General features: G+C 42.0%; 1 protein-coding gene across 5 annotated transcripts in view; it reads left to right on the top strand.

The window, feature by feature from the left end:
- The first annotated feature begins 320 nt into the window (after positions 1 to 320).
- The window catches only part of CREBRF (CREB3 regulatory factor), a 49882-nt gene continuing 33191 nt past the window's right edge, over positions 321 to 17011 (top strand). For 2 of the 5 annotated variants that reach the window (XM_074350280.1, XM_074350277.1), the window contains exons 1-2: positions 321 to 458; positions 16672 to 16880. In XM_074350280.1, the coding sequence (XP_074206381.1) occupies positions 16872 to 16880 (9 nt within the window). In that variant the 5' untranslated portion in view covers positions 321 to 458; positions 16672 to 16871. Of the gene's footprint in view, positions 459 to 1339; positions 1999 to 13293; positions 15076 to 16671; positions 16895 to 17011 lie in introns of those variants that run through there. The other 3 variants (XM_074350279.1, XM_010972267.3, XM_074350278.1) reach the window with 3 other exon arrangements.

The following is a 17011-nucleotide window of genomic DNA, read 5'->3' as shown; positions in this document are numbered from 1 at the left end:
TAACGGGCACTTCAGGCCTCATCGCGCAGTTGTGAGTTAGATAAACGCTGGATGCGAAAGCCTTTATAAATGATCATCCTTCACAAACTTGAGTGTAACTGGGTACCAGACACGGCCCACACCCACGCTGCAGTGGCAGGCGCCGAGCCCCCGCTCCGCCCCCTCTTCCTGGTTTTTCCCGGCAACCCGCCCCTCCGGCGTCATGTGACAGGGGTGCCCTGCCGGGCCGAGCTCCTGATTGGCCGGGCTGCAGAACGCCTCGCGATTGGCCCGGGGCCGGCGGGCCCCCGCCTCCCTCCTCCTCCTTGCCGCGGCCCACGTGAGGGGGGCGAGTCACGCGATTTCCGGGAACCCGTCAGGAAGGACATAAACAAAACAAACCCGAGGCAGCATGGAGAGGGGCCGCGGCCCCTGCAGCGGAACCGGACCCAGCCCCTGAGCCGCCCCCACACCCACAGGTGAGCTCCGCTGCCTGCCGCCCAGAGCCTGCAGGGGCTTGGGCTAGGAGACTAGACGGGCGGGGGGCGGAGGAGGGCCGCTGGCCTAGGAGGCGGCAGCGCCGGGGCTCTGGGCCGGGCCGGCGCGGGGCGGGGGCCGGGACCAGGGCCGAGTCTGGGGGCGCGCGGGCAGCAGGCTGCCGCCTGCCGGTCACGGGGGCTCCGGCTCCCCTCCCCCACTCCCGGCCCGGGACGATTATATAAAAGCGCGGGGCGGCAGTAGAGGGACCCACGGGCTGGCGGCAGGCTAGGCCAGGGATGGGCAGTGCCTGGCGTCCTCCCTGCCAGGCTGCCCGGCCCTTCACGGCTGCCTTCGAGCCCGGGGCCGTGGCTGCCGGCAACCGGCCTGTCAGAGAAGCGAGCGGGTGGGAGGGGCCGGGGAAGGGAGGGGAGGCGAGGCTGGCGGGGGAGGAGGAGAGAGAGGGGCGTGTGAGGAAGGGCTGGGGCCACGAAGGTTGGAACCAGGCTGGCAGGAGACAGCGAGGCGCGGGCTTGGGGTGGGGGGGTTCAGGCAGGGGTGTCTCGGGGGTGGCCGCTCCCCTTTCCCGTCTCCGCCCCATAGACAGGCGAGAGGGGCCTCCCTCCCGGGATTTGTTTATATGTCTTCTCAAAGCAGCTTGAAGCGGCATCGGGGCGGAGCCCTCGGCACCGAGTGGCAGGGCGTGCCATCCAATGGGGCAGGCGGACGGAGGCTACCGCGCCAATGGGCGTGGGGATGCGGTGCCGAGGATCCGCAATTGGTTAGGCTGTGCTGGGGGTGGGCCGGGTGGGGCGGCCATGTTAGATGGGAGGGGAACAGTGGTGGTGGGTCACTGAGAGGGGAGGAGACAGGGCAAAGGGCAAGGGAGCCGGGCCGGGGGCGCTTCGGGTGTCCGAAGGCGAGTCCGATCGGACCAGGAAGTAGCTCAGGCGAGCCCGACCCCGACCCACCGCTCTCCCTACCCGAGCAGAGGAGGCAGGGAAGTACCGAGGGCAGTCTAGCCGCCCCTTGGGGGTGGTTCTTGGGACTAGATGGAGCTCAGTCTCCGGATTCTCCCTCTTTCCCGGCCCTACGCTTCCTGACAAACCCGGCCGCCAGACCCTGTAATTGCCCTCCTTTAACTCAAGAAAGCAAAACCTTTATTGCTGTTTATGAGCGAGCTTGAGCCTTAAGACTACCTTAAGAAGGTACTTGGAAAACTAGCGGTCTGAATTTATGCACCAGGCCTCCGATAGAAGCAGGCAGTGAGGAGGAAGTTCTGCTTTTCTGGATTTTGCCCAGAGAAAACCAGGACTAGAAAAGCCGAGAAAGTTAAGGGCTGGACGGGGTCTCCATTTTTTCATCAGGATACCTTCTAAAGATCAGGCCCCTGGTGCTTGCCCTAGTCTTAGTAGTAATTTGCGCCTCCTGCTTACATAAATTGGTAGCTCAAGTAAATCAGCTTCATGAGAAAACTGAACCTTGAGAAAATTATTTAGGTATGAAGGTTCTTTAGGACTTTGTCTTGCGAATACCCTGCAGGTGAGAAATAGGATCAAGATTTGACTTACTTCTTTTAAAAAAGCAGAAAATAAGACTTCTGTGTAAATCTTGTAATCTGTGGTAAACTGTTTGTCACCTGATTGTACTTTAAAATATTTTCTCCCATTTTCCTTTTAATCCGAAGTAGCTAAGAGAAACACCAAAAATGAAGGAAGAGATGGTATGAGTAATTAGAAAATCACTTATCTTACTTTTATTTGCTTCATGATTATTTTGGCATCATGTCGGCCGTATTAAATGCTTAGTTTAGTTTTATTTTATCGTCGCCTTACAACCTGTGACTGATTGCATTGGTATTGTCAAGGGTACCAGGCTGTTGATGCATCTTTGGTTAAGACTTAGGGTTAGGAACATGCCTTAGGTATGTAATGCAGGGGCTATTCAAGAGTTAATTGTATTTATTTAGGAATTTGCTTTATCTCCTTTTTTGTTAACTGGAGAAAAGTAGTTGGTAAATAAATGATTTATCGATTTCTGTATTGATTTGATATGGTTGTCTCAGGTCTGTTAAGAATGATATATAGAAATATAATCCCTAATTATTTGGTAGACCGGTTCTTAAATATAATTTTTATGGCAAATAAAAATATTAGCTTTTTTTCCCTCTTATTCTAAGAATGGCAGATAGATCCAACGGGACTTATTTGGATGTAATTCTTTTATGTGACTGATAAAGCATCTTTGGAATTTTTAGACTGTTAAGCACATAAGAGGCTAAATACATCCAGAAGAAGAGATTTGACTCCTCCATTTACCATCCCATTTTCTTGTCTGCCTGTCATGGCAGGTGAAGACAAACTTGTACAAAGACTATGTCCTACCTAGTTTAGTAGTTGAATGAGTGTGGGTTTTTGGATGCCAGTGTAAGGCATAAAGGCATAATTAGTATGGTGGCTGGTGGTGGGGAACTAAACACAAGTGACAGTGAATGTATGATGAATTTGCTAGTTAATTCTATTCATGTAGCACAGTTTTGAAAGATTGAGATCACTGAATTCACCATTTGCTTTTAAAGTTTAGTCAAGGTTGACAACGACATGAGTTTGAATGAATCAGCAGAGGTTTCTTTCCATGCACTTGGATGTTTGGGCGAAGAATTGTCTTTCACCATATTCAGTAATTCATCTTTCAGGGTAGATGAACTCTTAGGCTGGACATAAATATGTCGGATCGTTGGTTCTGATGATTCCAAGATAGGGGTTGACAGACTTTCTGGACAGGGTCAAGTAGTAAATACTTAGGTTTTGTGGGCTATGTAGTGTTTGTCAGAACTGTTCGGCTCTGTGAATTGTGGCATGAAAACAGCCATAGGCAGTATGTTTGGAATTATGATCCAAAAAAACTTTATTTACAAGAACAGGCTATAGTTGAAGGCCGTAGTTTGTTTGTCAACTCGTGTTCCAAGACATCAGTCACTGGGTTTTAAGTACTTAGATGTTAAGATATTGCGGCATATGTAAATGTAATATTTGAGCACTTGCAAAATGTACATATCACCTGTCTTGAAGAATTTTTAGAATAAGAGCACATGGCAATATTGTATTCTATATTTTTATTTCACTTGCAAGGAGATGTTTTCCTGAAAAGATCTTTAAAAGTTCTGTTTATTTTAGTGATGCTTTCTGGTTGAAAAACCTTTAGCTTTAAGATATATCAAAGAACCTTAATATATTCAAGAGTATGACCCTGTTGAGGTTTAAAAGTGCATTTAGCGTATCACTCCTAACAAAACTGGGTACAGCTGTTTGAAGAGAAGTTGGTCACACTTAGCTCTTATACTCATATATATCATACAGTTAATTTGGGAGCCACATTGACTGTACTGTTGCCTGAGATGTCTGTAGAATTGCCTAGATAGGGTAGGGTGCTTTTTCAAACTAGACCCTGAAAACATAGGTTGCTACCCCTGCTCTTCCTTGGAAAATGTCATGTGGTGCTAAGTGCTCACTGAAGCAGAGATGCCATAACTAAAAATATTACAGGCAGAAACGTAATTTTTTCCTATGTGGCTTTTTGTTTTGTTTTTATGTAATTTTTTTTGCCAGTCTTGTTGACTTGAACTGGATTTCAACTGTGAGCATGAAACTTTAGGAAGGAGACTATATATTGAAAAGCATCATGTAGCCTATAATCTTGTTTCTTGTTCTGGTTAACCTGTGTTTGCCTTGGCGACTCAGTAATTCAGTTTATTAATTTGTTGATGGTAGGTGTTAATGATGTTTTCCATCTCACAGAGGGATATTGGGAAATTGTCAGTTACTGTATTTTCAAGCTCTTGTACTTTGAATATGCTAAAAGTCCTTGAATACGCTAATAGCTGCTTGAAGCCACCTCTCAAATCTGGATTCAGTTTTCTTTCTCTCAGTTTATCTTTATTAGAACTTCCCAACTCTACAGTATTTCTCTACCCATTTAACTGTGAGCAACTTGAGGTCAGAGTCTGCCTCTTATTTCTGTATCCCCAGTGCCTCACACCTTTTAGTGCTTCTGAACTACTTTTTAAAATGAGTGAATTGCTAAAAACTGCGTATCTGGAAGGCAGCAAGGCAGTCTACTATTAGGAGAGAGGTTGGGCTTAGCTGGAATGGAGTAGTCAATCACTATCTGCGCATATAACAAGTCGTCATTTTAAAATTGACTCTTTCTTGTAGGAAAGTTTATAGAGAGGCTATTTTGATGATGTCTAAAAATCGCTTGAATTCTTCTGTTAATTTTTTCAGATGCATTCCATTAGTTAGAGTTGTTGACTGTTCCTTCCAGGCACGCGCACTCGCGCACACACACACACACCGAAAACTGAAAAAACATCAACAAAAAAAAAAACCTTGTGCTTTGTCCTTTGGATTTGTCATTAGCTCTTGGCACACTTGGTCTCTGGGTTTCTGGCCAATGTGAGTGAAACCTCTTATTTCTTAGAGGTTTGGGGTAATTATTCATCTGTGTAGCAGAGTCCCTTTTGCAGGGAAGCACTGTAAAATCATTCTTGCAAATAAGTCTGATTCACCCCGCTGGGGAGGGCTGGACATGGAGGGAGTTTGTTGCAGGGGCTGCAGTGGTACTTCGTGACTGCAGTACCATCCCATTCCATGGCCAGCCCAGCCTTCTGTGCCCTTTCACCAGTTCATAACCTTTCTTCCAAAAATCTGTATTGAAGCTCTCCTCCCTTGACAGCTTTCCAAACTGCTCATCTCCCCACTAGTTCCCAGCAACTCTGATCATCCTGTCATGCTGTCCTTTTAACGCCAAAACTACTTTTACATCTTTTGTTACAAAGTCATGTTTTCACTTATTTATCTTTGAGTATTGTTGACGTTGACAAGTTTCCCATGAAAACCTCATGAGGTGGCTGATTTTTTTGTCCTTCCGTTTTCTTCAAATTCTTGTACACTTATTTTCTTCTAGATCATGTTCCGTCTTGGCGAGTTTAAGCTGCTCCTTTTATTTATAGAGGAAGTTTCTTCTTTGATTGCTACACACCATTCCTGGCCTTCTCTATTTTGTGTTTGCCATTCAGTGAGAAATGTAAAACATTACGAAAACAAAACTTAGAACGTTCTTGAAAAAAAAAAAAAGTTCTTGATGGTATGGGGAGAAGCTAGGGGTAGGGTGGATTTACTCGTTTGAAAGATTCACCATGCCCGTTAAACAGCAAGGCTTCAAGCATCTACCTGGCTGTGTGACACAAGGTGGGCTTTATAGTTTTTTGAACTGCTTTTTAGTAAGGGTTTTCATCCTTACAATTGAATCTTCTGCTGGAGTTGCCCATAGTAGAAGAGACGGACGTTGTAGTTCAACATTATTTAGAATAATGTTCTGAAAATATGAAAGAAGGGCTACTAACTATGCCAGGAAAAGCTGGAGAAGCTTCCCAGAAAAGGTGACCTTTGACTGGCCTTTGAAGACTAGGGAAAGAAGTCAAGGAAATATAAAGGTGTAAAAGGTGGGTGGGGTGGCGTTGGTGTGAGGACTTCACCTAAGGCAGACACATAGTTGGAAGAGGAAGCGACTGCTTTGTGAGGTTTAGGAGGAAAGAACTTCTTTGCGTTCCCTCGTCCTCTCATCCTCCTGGGCCTGCTTTATACTGTCCGGTCTCTGTCCTCTTTTCTCTGTAGCTCTGCCTTTGATTGGTTGGTGTCTTTCCCTCTCGCTTTCAGTTTTTCTTTTAGTCTGTCATCAAGGTCTGACTCACCTTTCTTCTCTCTTCTAATCTGTGGGTGCCAAGGTACCTTTGATTCTGACCCAGTATGTCCCTTGCCTTTGTTTCATCTCCTTAATTTCGTCCCCTCCTTTACTCCCTTTGGGTTTCTATTCCTTTTTTTTTTTTTTTTTTGACTTATTGTTTTCCTTTTGTTTTATTTAAAAACGAAACAAATTCTTAAACACTGTCTGCTTATTTAGCATATGATCTGCAATATGTGTCTGAGATGATTCCTTCTTGGGAAACCTTGTAAGACCACCTTGTCTTTGATGCCTGCCCAGGTACTAAATTATCCATGAATCCATATGAAATTTCTTGTTTTTGAAGCATTTCCCTTTGTGTTCAGAGATGCCACTTCTCATAGGCTGCAGTGCCGAAAACTGCTACTTACGTCCTGTGTTGTCTACTTCTTACGCACCTTCGACTTCTCGTGGCGAGACCCAGTTCAGGTCTCACCTTTTCCTGAACTTCCCTGGGGAGAGGTAGCAGTACTCTTCCCTCTAGTTTTACAGTATTTTCTAAACACCTCTTTTAAAAACCAGCTTTATTGAGGTATAGTTTCCATAAAATTCACCCAGTTTTCAGTTTTAATAAATGTATGCAGTCATTTAATCACCTCTAGAGTCATGATAGGGAGCATTTCCATCACCACAGGAGTTCATTCGCACCCCGCTTCATGCCGGCCCCGATTACTGATGTCCTTTCTGTCACTGGAGTTTTTTCTTTTCTGGAATTTCATGTAAATGCAGTGATAGAATGTGTCATCTTTTGAGTCTGACTGCTTTTATTTAACCTAATGCTTTTGAGACTTGTTCACGTCATTTCAAGTATCAGTTGAGTACTTGTTGTGTGGACATACCGCAATTTGTCTATCCATTTACCAGTCGATGGGTATTTGGGTTGCTTCCAGATATTAGGCTGTTGTGAATAAAGCTGCTGTAATCATGTACAGTTCTTTTAAATACCTGTTTTAACACTACCTTTAATTTGGAGGTCGAGTTGCAAAATGGTTAGGAATAAAAGTCCTAGAGTTAGCTATAGTCACAAAGAAGGTTCTTGCTAGCTCTGTGGTTTCAAGAATCTTTCAGATTCACCATCTGTAAGATGGGGCTGGGTGGAGATTGGAGCAAGCTGGAGATCACAGGCCAGTTTCAAGGGGTAACTCTCACTTCAGGTCAGGTGATCTTGCCTGGAATATGTACCCAGTGTGGTTAGGTCTGGGTTTTTTCCTCCCAGGAGAGTGGCATTTTATAACAGGATTCAGAAATTTTATATGAAATTTTCAACTTAAGTGCTGGCAGTTAAATTTAAATTTTTTATTTTTTAATGGAGGCACTGGGGATTGAACTCAGGACATGTTAAGCATGCACTCTACCACTGAGTTATTACCCCCTCCCCAAATTTAATTTTTTAAAAACACTGATGTGTGGGCTGAACAGAACCCATATATGTAGGTAGCAGCTTGTGGCTGCAGTGCAGTTTGAGACCTTTGCTTTAAATCTTCAGTTTTTTGTCTCCTGTTTTAAAATGTACATACATCAGGTAGAATGAACTTATTAGGACCTTGTTTCCTGTGTTTTATAACTTAGCATAATAGCTTGCTGGTTGTCCAAACTCCCAAGTTAAAAACTAGTGAATTATTGTAAATGAATTTTATTCATTTCTCTGATTAGCGGGATATAAGAATTATGAGTGTATAATGAAAGGGTGGGACCAGGTTCGTGTTACTCTTCGTACTTCTTTGATAGCTGCTGATTCTATTCAAAGCTATGTTTTCCCTGCAGTTGGGATAGTCTGCCTCCTTTGTATGATTTATTCTGAACCCTGTTGAGACAAGTATGATATAGATTAATGTGTGTGTGTATTTATTAGAAACTGTGTTAAGGTATTAATGAATACAAAGAGAAATTCTGTATAAATCTACTCCCTTGAGTTGCTCAGAATCTATGGTGAAGCCAGTGTAAATAACTATTTTTTAAAAAGAGATAAATTGTATGTAATTGTCTGAACAATAAGAGCAGTAATCTCTCAAAAGAAGCCCTTTCTCCTTGTAACTTATCTGCCAATTCTTTACTGTGTATAGAGGTGACTAGTTTGCAGTTTTTGGATTACTTTGTGAATCCGAAGATTCTTTTGCTGATTAAACCAGCATAATGGATGTTTCACCCTCATAAAGCCAGGGCAAGGGTGTTAAATGACCTGTGTTGCCTGCGTATTTTTCATTCACCCTAGTTCCAGGCAGTTGGGTTTTTGTGATAATTAAGTGTGGAATTCAGACAATCGAGGACTCTGAGTTGAGTTCGGGTTTATACATTCAATAGCAGCCACATCCCAGGAACATCTTATACTAAGAAAGGAATCTGAAAACAAAAATAGTCACCATTTATTGTCTGTTTTGTGCCAGGGCCGGATTCTTTACATATTATCGCGAACCGCAATATCCCTGCAAAGTAAGGGGGGGTTCTAGTATTTGTATGTAAAAGATGGCAAGTGAGAATCTGGAATGAAATGAGAAATATTCAGTTTTAAAGCAGAAACTTTTATCTTGAATCTAGAGTTTGCTTCTCATAGAGCAAGCCTTTTAGGAGCATTGGAGTCAGAGGCAGCCCATCTTTCTCAATGTTGAAAGAAATGACTGCAAACTGTATTTACAGCTTCTCTGTAGCCTGCACCATAACCTCTGTACCTCTGTAGTCCTGTGTCAGTGGTGTATACGTAGCCCATTTCACACAGTAGGAAGGAATTGGAAGGAAATTTCAAAATTTCTCTAGTATGTATTTATGCTACTTTTGAAAAATGCCAAATCTGAAGAAAAAGGGAGGAGAAGATAAATTTTGAGGAAGTACCCAGATCCCTGATAACAAGAACACTGATGTCATCAGGGTGTGTCCAGAGTGTCCTGTGATGGATGTTTCCCTGGAATCCTGCTGAATGGCTCAAGTGTGTTCTCACCTGCAGCACCGTCTTGTTTTTATGTTCCTACCTTTAATTGTACTGTTCCCTTTTTACATTTTGTAAATTTCTGCAGATCAGCTCAGAAAACAAAATGATTCTTTAAAACTCCAGTGTTTAACCTGCATACAATATTTTGTTTTGATTAGAAATATGTGAGAGCAAAAGAGAGAATACTGGAACATGTACCAGTCCAGTGCCTCAATTCAATTAGTTTAAACAAATTTTAATCTTACCCTTTCCTCTACCCTCTCCTCACTAGACAAAAATTATTTCAGGTCTTTCAAATTGACTGAAATTTGAACAGCACTCTTCCAAGAAATTTAAAAGAAAATTCAGGAGTACAATTTTAAATATTTTTATTATACTGTACTACAGTGGTTCAAGACTCAAATTCACAAGCTCCTACAAGCTACTTCGGAGCATGTAAAAGATAATAAATATATATTGAATGACTGACTTCTTTGTAATGTCCTCTTTATAAAGAACATTGCGCATCTGACTCTGACTCCTTATCCAGAAGGACCTGTGGTCTTTGGGAATTTCTTATTTATTGTCAGTCACCTCTTGTCTGGATGTCTGTGCTGGGCAAAGTGCTGCTTTTGGCACTGTAGTGAAATAGACATGAGATGGAATGGTCGTTCCCAAAGATTGTACAGTCTGTGGTACTAGAGGCAAGGGGTTGGGAGGAGGAAAAGGAAAACCTTGTGAACAAAGGCATGAAAAGCCAGTCTTACTGCTGGAGATCCTTAGTGGAGTGAAGTGGGACTGTAAGAACCTCAAGGGTCTGGGGGAAATTGTAAAATCAAACTAATACTGATGTTTTGTTTGTCAAAGAGTAATGGAAGATGGGATTGGAAAGATAGTCTTCCTTGTGTTTGAGTATTTTAAAACTTATGAACCATAGTGCTGATATGATGTGGTGATTAGGGAGAATAACTTTATAATAGGCACTAGAACTGGAGAGAGGGACAGACTGGAGACAGGACGGTCTGTAGAGCAGATATTGGAGTAATAAATGTAGAATGGTGAGGCCCAAGCAAGGGCTGAGGAAGTGGGAAGTCAAAGTCAAGACAGGTACATGCATGCTATATACAAGGTAAGTTGTCATATCTTTGATAAAGAGACTTGCATGATTTAATAACAAAGCAAATGGGGAAGAGGAAGGAAGGAGTCAAGGCTGAGATGAGTCTTACATGCTAGATGTCTGAGAGTGATGGTACTGTTGACAGAATAGGAGAGTTTGGGTGAAGAGGTGGCATGTCATGTCTGAGGTCATGGAAAGGGAATGAACATGGGAATACCTTGATCTCAGATGGCAGGGACGGTGCACTGACGTGTTTAGGATGAACATGAGATTTGGGAGTCCTTTTGAGATGATCTTTGAGGCAGTGAGAGCAGGGATGGTCTCTTTGATGATAGGTTTACACAGAGGCATTCATTTACTAAGAGACCTTGGACAACTCTCATCCTTGCTGAACTTCTTAAATTAATGTAAAAGTGGTTGGACAGAGAGTAGGGGATAGTAATAATGCTAATACTAACACTTTACCAAATTGTTTTATTAAATGACAAGGTATAGCAATGTGCTTTGTAATCTGTAAACAGTTACACCAAATATAAATAATATTTGTTGCCAGTGGTAATCAAGAGTGGCTAGGGTTAGAAATGCATTCTTTGGTTCTGTCTAAAACTGTCTCATGCTCTTATTCTTGCTCTGAACTTCTTCACTGGCAGGTGTCAAGGCTGCAGAAAGCCCTGGTATCTTATAGTCAATAGTTGACAGAAATAAAACCTCTTCCCATTCACCTCGCACTGATTCAGAAACCTGCTTTGATGGTCTTATCGGCTCCCAAAGGAGTCTAACTAAGCTCCCATGTGTTGGCTCTGTAGCCCAAAGATTAACATTGGGCCAAAGCCTTTGAAAAGGAATCAAATAAAATTCTCTTGAGAGGTCTTGTGTCTTCCTCTAAGATAGCTTTCCAAGGAGAGATCATTTTTGAGATTTAGTATTTTCTTAGCTCCTCAATGTGGCTTAAATTGTTTCATTTAATTTAAATTATGTGGCCGATCTAATTTACCTTTTATGTTTTAAACTCTGAATGTAAGGATAAAAGGAGACTCTTGTGTTGACCCACGAATAAAGAGTTCACAAGGTGTCATGGCAGAAGGATCTTATCCAGACTGGATTAACATCATACTAGGATAACCATTTAGTTTGAAATTTATTTGCCTGTTTTCCATATTTTGGAGTCTAGAGAACTGCTGTTGAAGGGTAGAGAATGGCAGTTCATCTGCAGTCATGTTCATAGGATTTATGTTACATGATGAAAGGGAGAACGTGGCCCTACCTTCCCTCCATCCATTGTGTTCTTGTATAGTTAGCCTCTGCTTCCTCAATGGTGTGGAGATTGAAGGATCTCTGATTTCCGCTGTAACATGGAACAGGTAGTGGCTGGATTTAGTAAGCATTTGAAGGACTGCTTTGTGCAACTCTTATTAAGTAGTTTTTAGAAGGAAAGGAATTGTTGAGTGGGACATTTGAAGTATAGCAGTTTGGATGGAATGTGTGACTGTCCCTCCCTCCTTCCTCCCCTCTCTTCCCTTTCTTTCATCTTTGGGGATTAAACCTCAGAAGGAATGAATTATTTAAACTAGGGGTCAAACCAGTTGCCACCTACAGAGAGAGAACCCAAGAACTCTGCCTACATGAAATAAATGATGAGCATGAACTAGCAAAGATTAGCAAAGATGAAAATAAACCATGGTACATGAATTATGTAACAGTATAAATGTGTTGGCCTTTCTTACTGCAAACATTTTTTGAAAAAAATGTTCTTTATGGTAAAATAAACATAAATTTTGCCACTTAAACCATATTAAGCGTACAATGCAGTGGCATTAAGTACATTGACAGTTTTGTGTAACCATCACCACTATCTTTATCCAGAATATTTTCATCACCCCAAACAGAAGCTCTGAACCCAGTAAATAATAACTCTCAGCCTCTGCTAACCTCTGTTCTAACTCTTGTCTCCATGAATTTCCTATTCCTATTCTTATATTCATGTGAGTAGAATCATATAGTATTTATCTTTTGTGTCTGGTTTATTTCACGTAGCATAATATTTTCAAGGTTCATCCGTGTTGTAGCATGTACCAGAATTTCATTCCTTTTTATGACTGAATAATGTTCCATTGTATGTATATTGCCACATTTTGTTTATCCTTTCATTTATCTGTGGCCACTAGAGTTGTTTCCACTTTCTGGCTATTGTGAATAATGCTACTTTGAACATGGGTGTACATGTATCTGTTTGAGCCTCTGCTTTTGATTCTTTTGGTATATATCTGAAAGTGGAATTGCTAGGTCATATGATAATTCTATGTTTAACTTTCTGAGAAACTGCTAAACTGTTTCTCAGCTGTACCATTTTACATTCCCACCAGAAATGCCTAGGGTTTCCAATTTTTCCATATCCTCGCCAACACTTGTTATTTTCCGTTATTTGGATGATAGCCATCCTGTCGGGTGTGTCAAAATTTTTTTAACATCTACTCTGATGAATGTTGGATGACTCAGAAGTGCTGTTTACCATTGTGAGGAACCAGTTTCCTTAAGATAGTGAAAGGGAGCAGTGGCGTGAGCCAGTGCCACACAGAAGGGGAGCTGCAGAGGTGCCAGCCATCGTGTACAGCATCTACTTACTCATGAGACATTTTCACTTATAAAGTGGTTTATATTTTTTGTGATGTCAACTTTTTTTTTGTACGTGGACTCTGAGGGATCAGCTGAAATCCTCAGACTCAGAAGGGGTACAATTTAGGAGCTCCTGGATATGTGTGAGCTTCCTGCGCCACACCAGTCAGCCCTTGGGTTTGGCTTTTAAAGTTTGGATTCGTGGTTTGAGCAGTCCACGGGATGAGCTTCTGTGAGGAGTCCTTTGACCTTACCTATCATCTTTACCTTTTGCCTTGCCTAATGTGCATTGTAAGCCCCAACATATTTTCAGACGGAGAACCAAAAAAGCCTGGGGTAGGACCTGGTGGAAAGGGCTGTGAAAGGGATTGAAGTGGTAGCTGTCTTCACGTGGTCCCATTGCTGCTGATAAAAATCAGTCGTATGTCCATCCCCTTGCTTCAGAGAACCAGTTCTGTGTTACTGGGGCATCTTCCTGAGCCTAGGAGCTGCTGCTGAATAGTTCTGAATGGGCCCAGGTACAGAAAAGCTGTCAGTGATTATTATTTCTGATGGACCACAGTCTTCTCTCCCTTGAAAGGGTCATAGGACTGTCCTGGGAGCGGTGAGCCCGCGCCGTGAGTGAGGAAGGAGTGACTGGGGGAGCGGACGCAGCCTCTCCCTGTGGCGGTTATTGTTGTTGTTTCGCTTTCCGAATAAACACCAGTCCTTGAGGTCAGCTTGAGGGCAGAGTGGAGGATTTTATGATCAAATAAGTTTGAAAAATGGCATGTGTTCCGTTCACTTTGGTGATTTATAATGAACATTGGCACCTGGCATCTGAAAGTTCCCAAGGAGTCCTGTGTGACAGCAGCATTATAACAGTTTTGTTTAATGTGGTGTTTTCCTGACCTCACAGCCCTTTGGTTGAGTAACCATTTAACATTCCTAGGAGCAGACATTCCTCAGGTCACACACTAGGAAATTAGATCACTGCTTTTTATGTACTTTAATATCAAAATTTTGAGTAAAATACAGGTATTCTTGAGCCCACAGAAGTGTGAAGGCATCCCGAAAACCAAGCTATTAAACCTTCCTCCTCAGTGTTCCTCAGCCAGCGGAGCATTAGTGCGCACGGCTCCCTGGTGCAGGAGGTGGTTTGGGAGCAGTGTGTCATGGAAGAGTCTATGTAATGGTAATTGCCACAGAAGTCCTTATTCTATTTTTTTTCCTTCCACTTTTTGGTGGGGAATTTTGCTCTTCTTGGTTGTTTCACAATAAATGTTTGGAAAAGTACCAAGCATTTCTGGAAAATGGGTGCAAAATGTTGGGGATGAGGGTAGTTGGTGTCATGACCTTGAGTCATTAGTTGTAGAGACTGGGCGAGTGTATTTATCATTGAAAAGAGGTCCTACTGCTTGTGGTAGAATCAGCCCTCTCCCGGCCCTGTTTGCTGCTACCTGAGAGGCTGGAGAAGCAACTAAGGGCCTTTGTCCCAGGGGGACGAGCTCAACCCTGCACGTGGTGGATGCCCTGTCTTTGGGAATTGGTATCTTTAAAATATTCAGCCTTGCTGCCAGCAGCTGTCACAGATGTTGAGTTTCTGAGCTAAACTAGCTGTGGGACAAAAGAAAACATTGAAAGAATATACCTACTGATAATGATCACCTTTCAGGTTTATTTTATTACTGAATCCTAATTTAATATCTCATTCAATTCTCATAACATCTCTATTACATAGTTAAGGGAGAATAATTATAATTCTGAGGGCTGGGCATACGTTTAATTAACTTGCTCTGATTCTTAAGGCTGTTTAGTTTTAATTATGAAGTGAAGACTGGAATCCAGGTCTCCTTTCTCCCCAACAAGTGCTCTTTTTTGCTAACTGCATTGACAAGTTTGTTTTGATGCCAAGTATTTAAATAACGTTTTAAACAAATATATTTGTATTTGTATGGAAGTTTTATGGCTTAGAAAATTTGGTAGCCAGGAAGGAGTAGTATCGTTTTCTTTCTAGAGATGAGGAAAATGAGACTTAGAAAGATGGACCTCCTCAGTGTTGTATAGTTTGTAAATGAGAGCTGGGACTAGAGCTTAGCCTTTTTTGTCCAGTGTTTCCGTGATAAACCAAGCTGTCGATACGTGGTGTCTGTAGTAGATGCCAATAAATGAATGTTGAAGAGAACTCAACCACCTTCTTGGGTCTTCAACCCTGTTGCTAGAAAGGGTAAGTTTCAGATTTTAGAGAGTATCAAACTTTTCTCCCAGATCCAGGTTATAGACCAGGGTAAAGACCAGGATGACACTGGTCCACTTTGTTGAATGCATCACTTGAATAATGTGCTTTTGGGGGTGGGTCTAAGTAAGAGGTCTGGAAAAGACAACTGACTTTGTTTCTCACAGAAATCAAATGAAGAGTTAGGACTGAGACTACGTATCAGGGGTAGGTCCCAGGCATGAAGCTGAGGTACTGAGCCAGAACTGGCCTTTGCCAGGAGCAAGAATCAACCCACTTAACCTGTAGCACAGGATCGAGACGCATAGTTCATTGTTTCTAGGCCCAGGCTGTGCACTTGAGGGTGTTTTCTAGGCTAGAACAGTGTGCTGGGAATGACAGCCCACCATATGGAAGAGCCCAGCAAAGATGTGGAGAATGCAAATAAGAGTCAATTTTTTAATCTAATTGACTAGATCAGTTACTGAGTCCTTGTTGACTATCTCTTATTTGTTCAGCAAGAGGTCTCTGAAATCAATATAATGTACCACTCTTAACTCTCTAGCCCAGAGAATGTGTTAGCTACAGAGGCAGCTCAGCTTGAATTGGCTTTTTACATCAATCAAAGAAATAATGCTGCATCTAGACTGAATGAGAGCAAGGAGTTCAGTTTAAAGCAGAGGTTCTCAAATTTTAGGGAGGATCAGAAACACCCCGAGGGCTTGTTAAAACACATTATTGGGCCCCACTCCCAGAGTTTCTGCTTTAGTCGGTGAAGGCAGGAGCCCAAGAACTGCACTTCTGACAAATTTCTAGGTTGATGCTGGTGTTACTGGTCCTGGGATCACACTTTGAGGACCACTAATCTAGGAAGAGATGATGAAATGGGTATATCTGTTTAGTTCTTCTTGATTCAGGTGTTCACAGAGGAGGGAAAGGGGAACTAGCATGTCAGTTTCTACATCAGTCTAGACACTGTGCCACATGTTTGCAATCATTGTTTAATTTAACCCTTGAAACCACCCTGCAAAGTAGTCCTTATCCTTGTTTCCCCCCTCAACATACACATGTTAAAATCTTGCTGGAAGAATTCTTACTTTAAGGACAGCTTTCAGTTATAGCTCAAAGAATATTGTTGCATATACCTTTACAAATGTGATTTTATTTCATGTGGAGGATATGTTACGTTCTGTTGTTGATTATGTTTTCGTTTCTCTTCTTGTAGATTTTTGAGGTATATAAAATGTATATTCACTTAGCAGTATTGATTATACAATAGATGGAATTTTTGAGTCATGTTTCTTATGTAAAATTAGAGCTTGATTTTAATGTTAAGTATAATATATCTTTACATCACAGGAAAGATGGGTCAATGTTAATCTTGTCAGGTTTTTTTTTTTCAGTGTTGCCAATTGGTTGTACCTACAACCTTATTGTAGGTACAAATATAGGGAGAGATGGTGAATTTCAGAATAGTTGGTTCTCTTACATTCTTGATGTTACAACCACAGTACTTACTCCTTTAAAGTGTTCTTTGTTAATGTCATTTTTGAAAGGTCAACTTGTTTATAGTGGTGCTCAGTGAAGTTACTTTGTGTTGTTTGACAGATTCACACGGAATTAGTAAAAAGAAAAAAAAAAAAAAACCCGCAGTGATCCAAGCAGTTGAATTGAAGGCATTCTGGGAAACCTGTTGTTTATTGTGAAAATCATCTTTGATCTTGAAATTAAAAGTAAAGCTGGAAAGGAATTTACAAACAAGAAAAAAAAGAAGTTTGGGATCGGACTCACAGGATCTGGGCTTGGAAATGCCTCAGGTAAATGATACAGAGTAGGTGCAAAGTTTTATATTTTTCCACTGCAGAAAGTCAGTACCATTGGTTCTGTAAGCTCTCTGAATCTTAACACAACCTGATACACTATCTTTTAAAAGATGTTTGCCTGTGAT

Source organism: Camelus bactrianus, chromosome 22 (genome assembly GCF_048773025.1).
Source record: "Camelus bactrianus isolate YW-2024 breed Bactrian camel chromosome 22, ASM4877302v1, whole genome shotgun sequence".
Taxonomy (NCBI): Eukaryota; Metazoa; Chordata; class Mammalia; order Artiodactyla; family Camelidae; genus Camelus; species Camelus bactrianus.
This window is presented reverse-complemented; position numbering and strand designations above follow the sequence as displayed.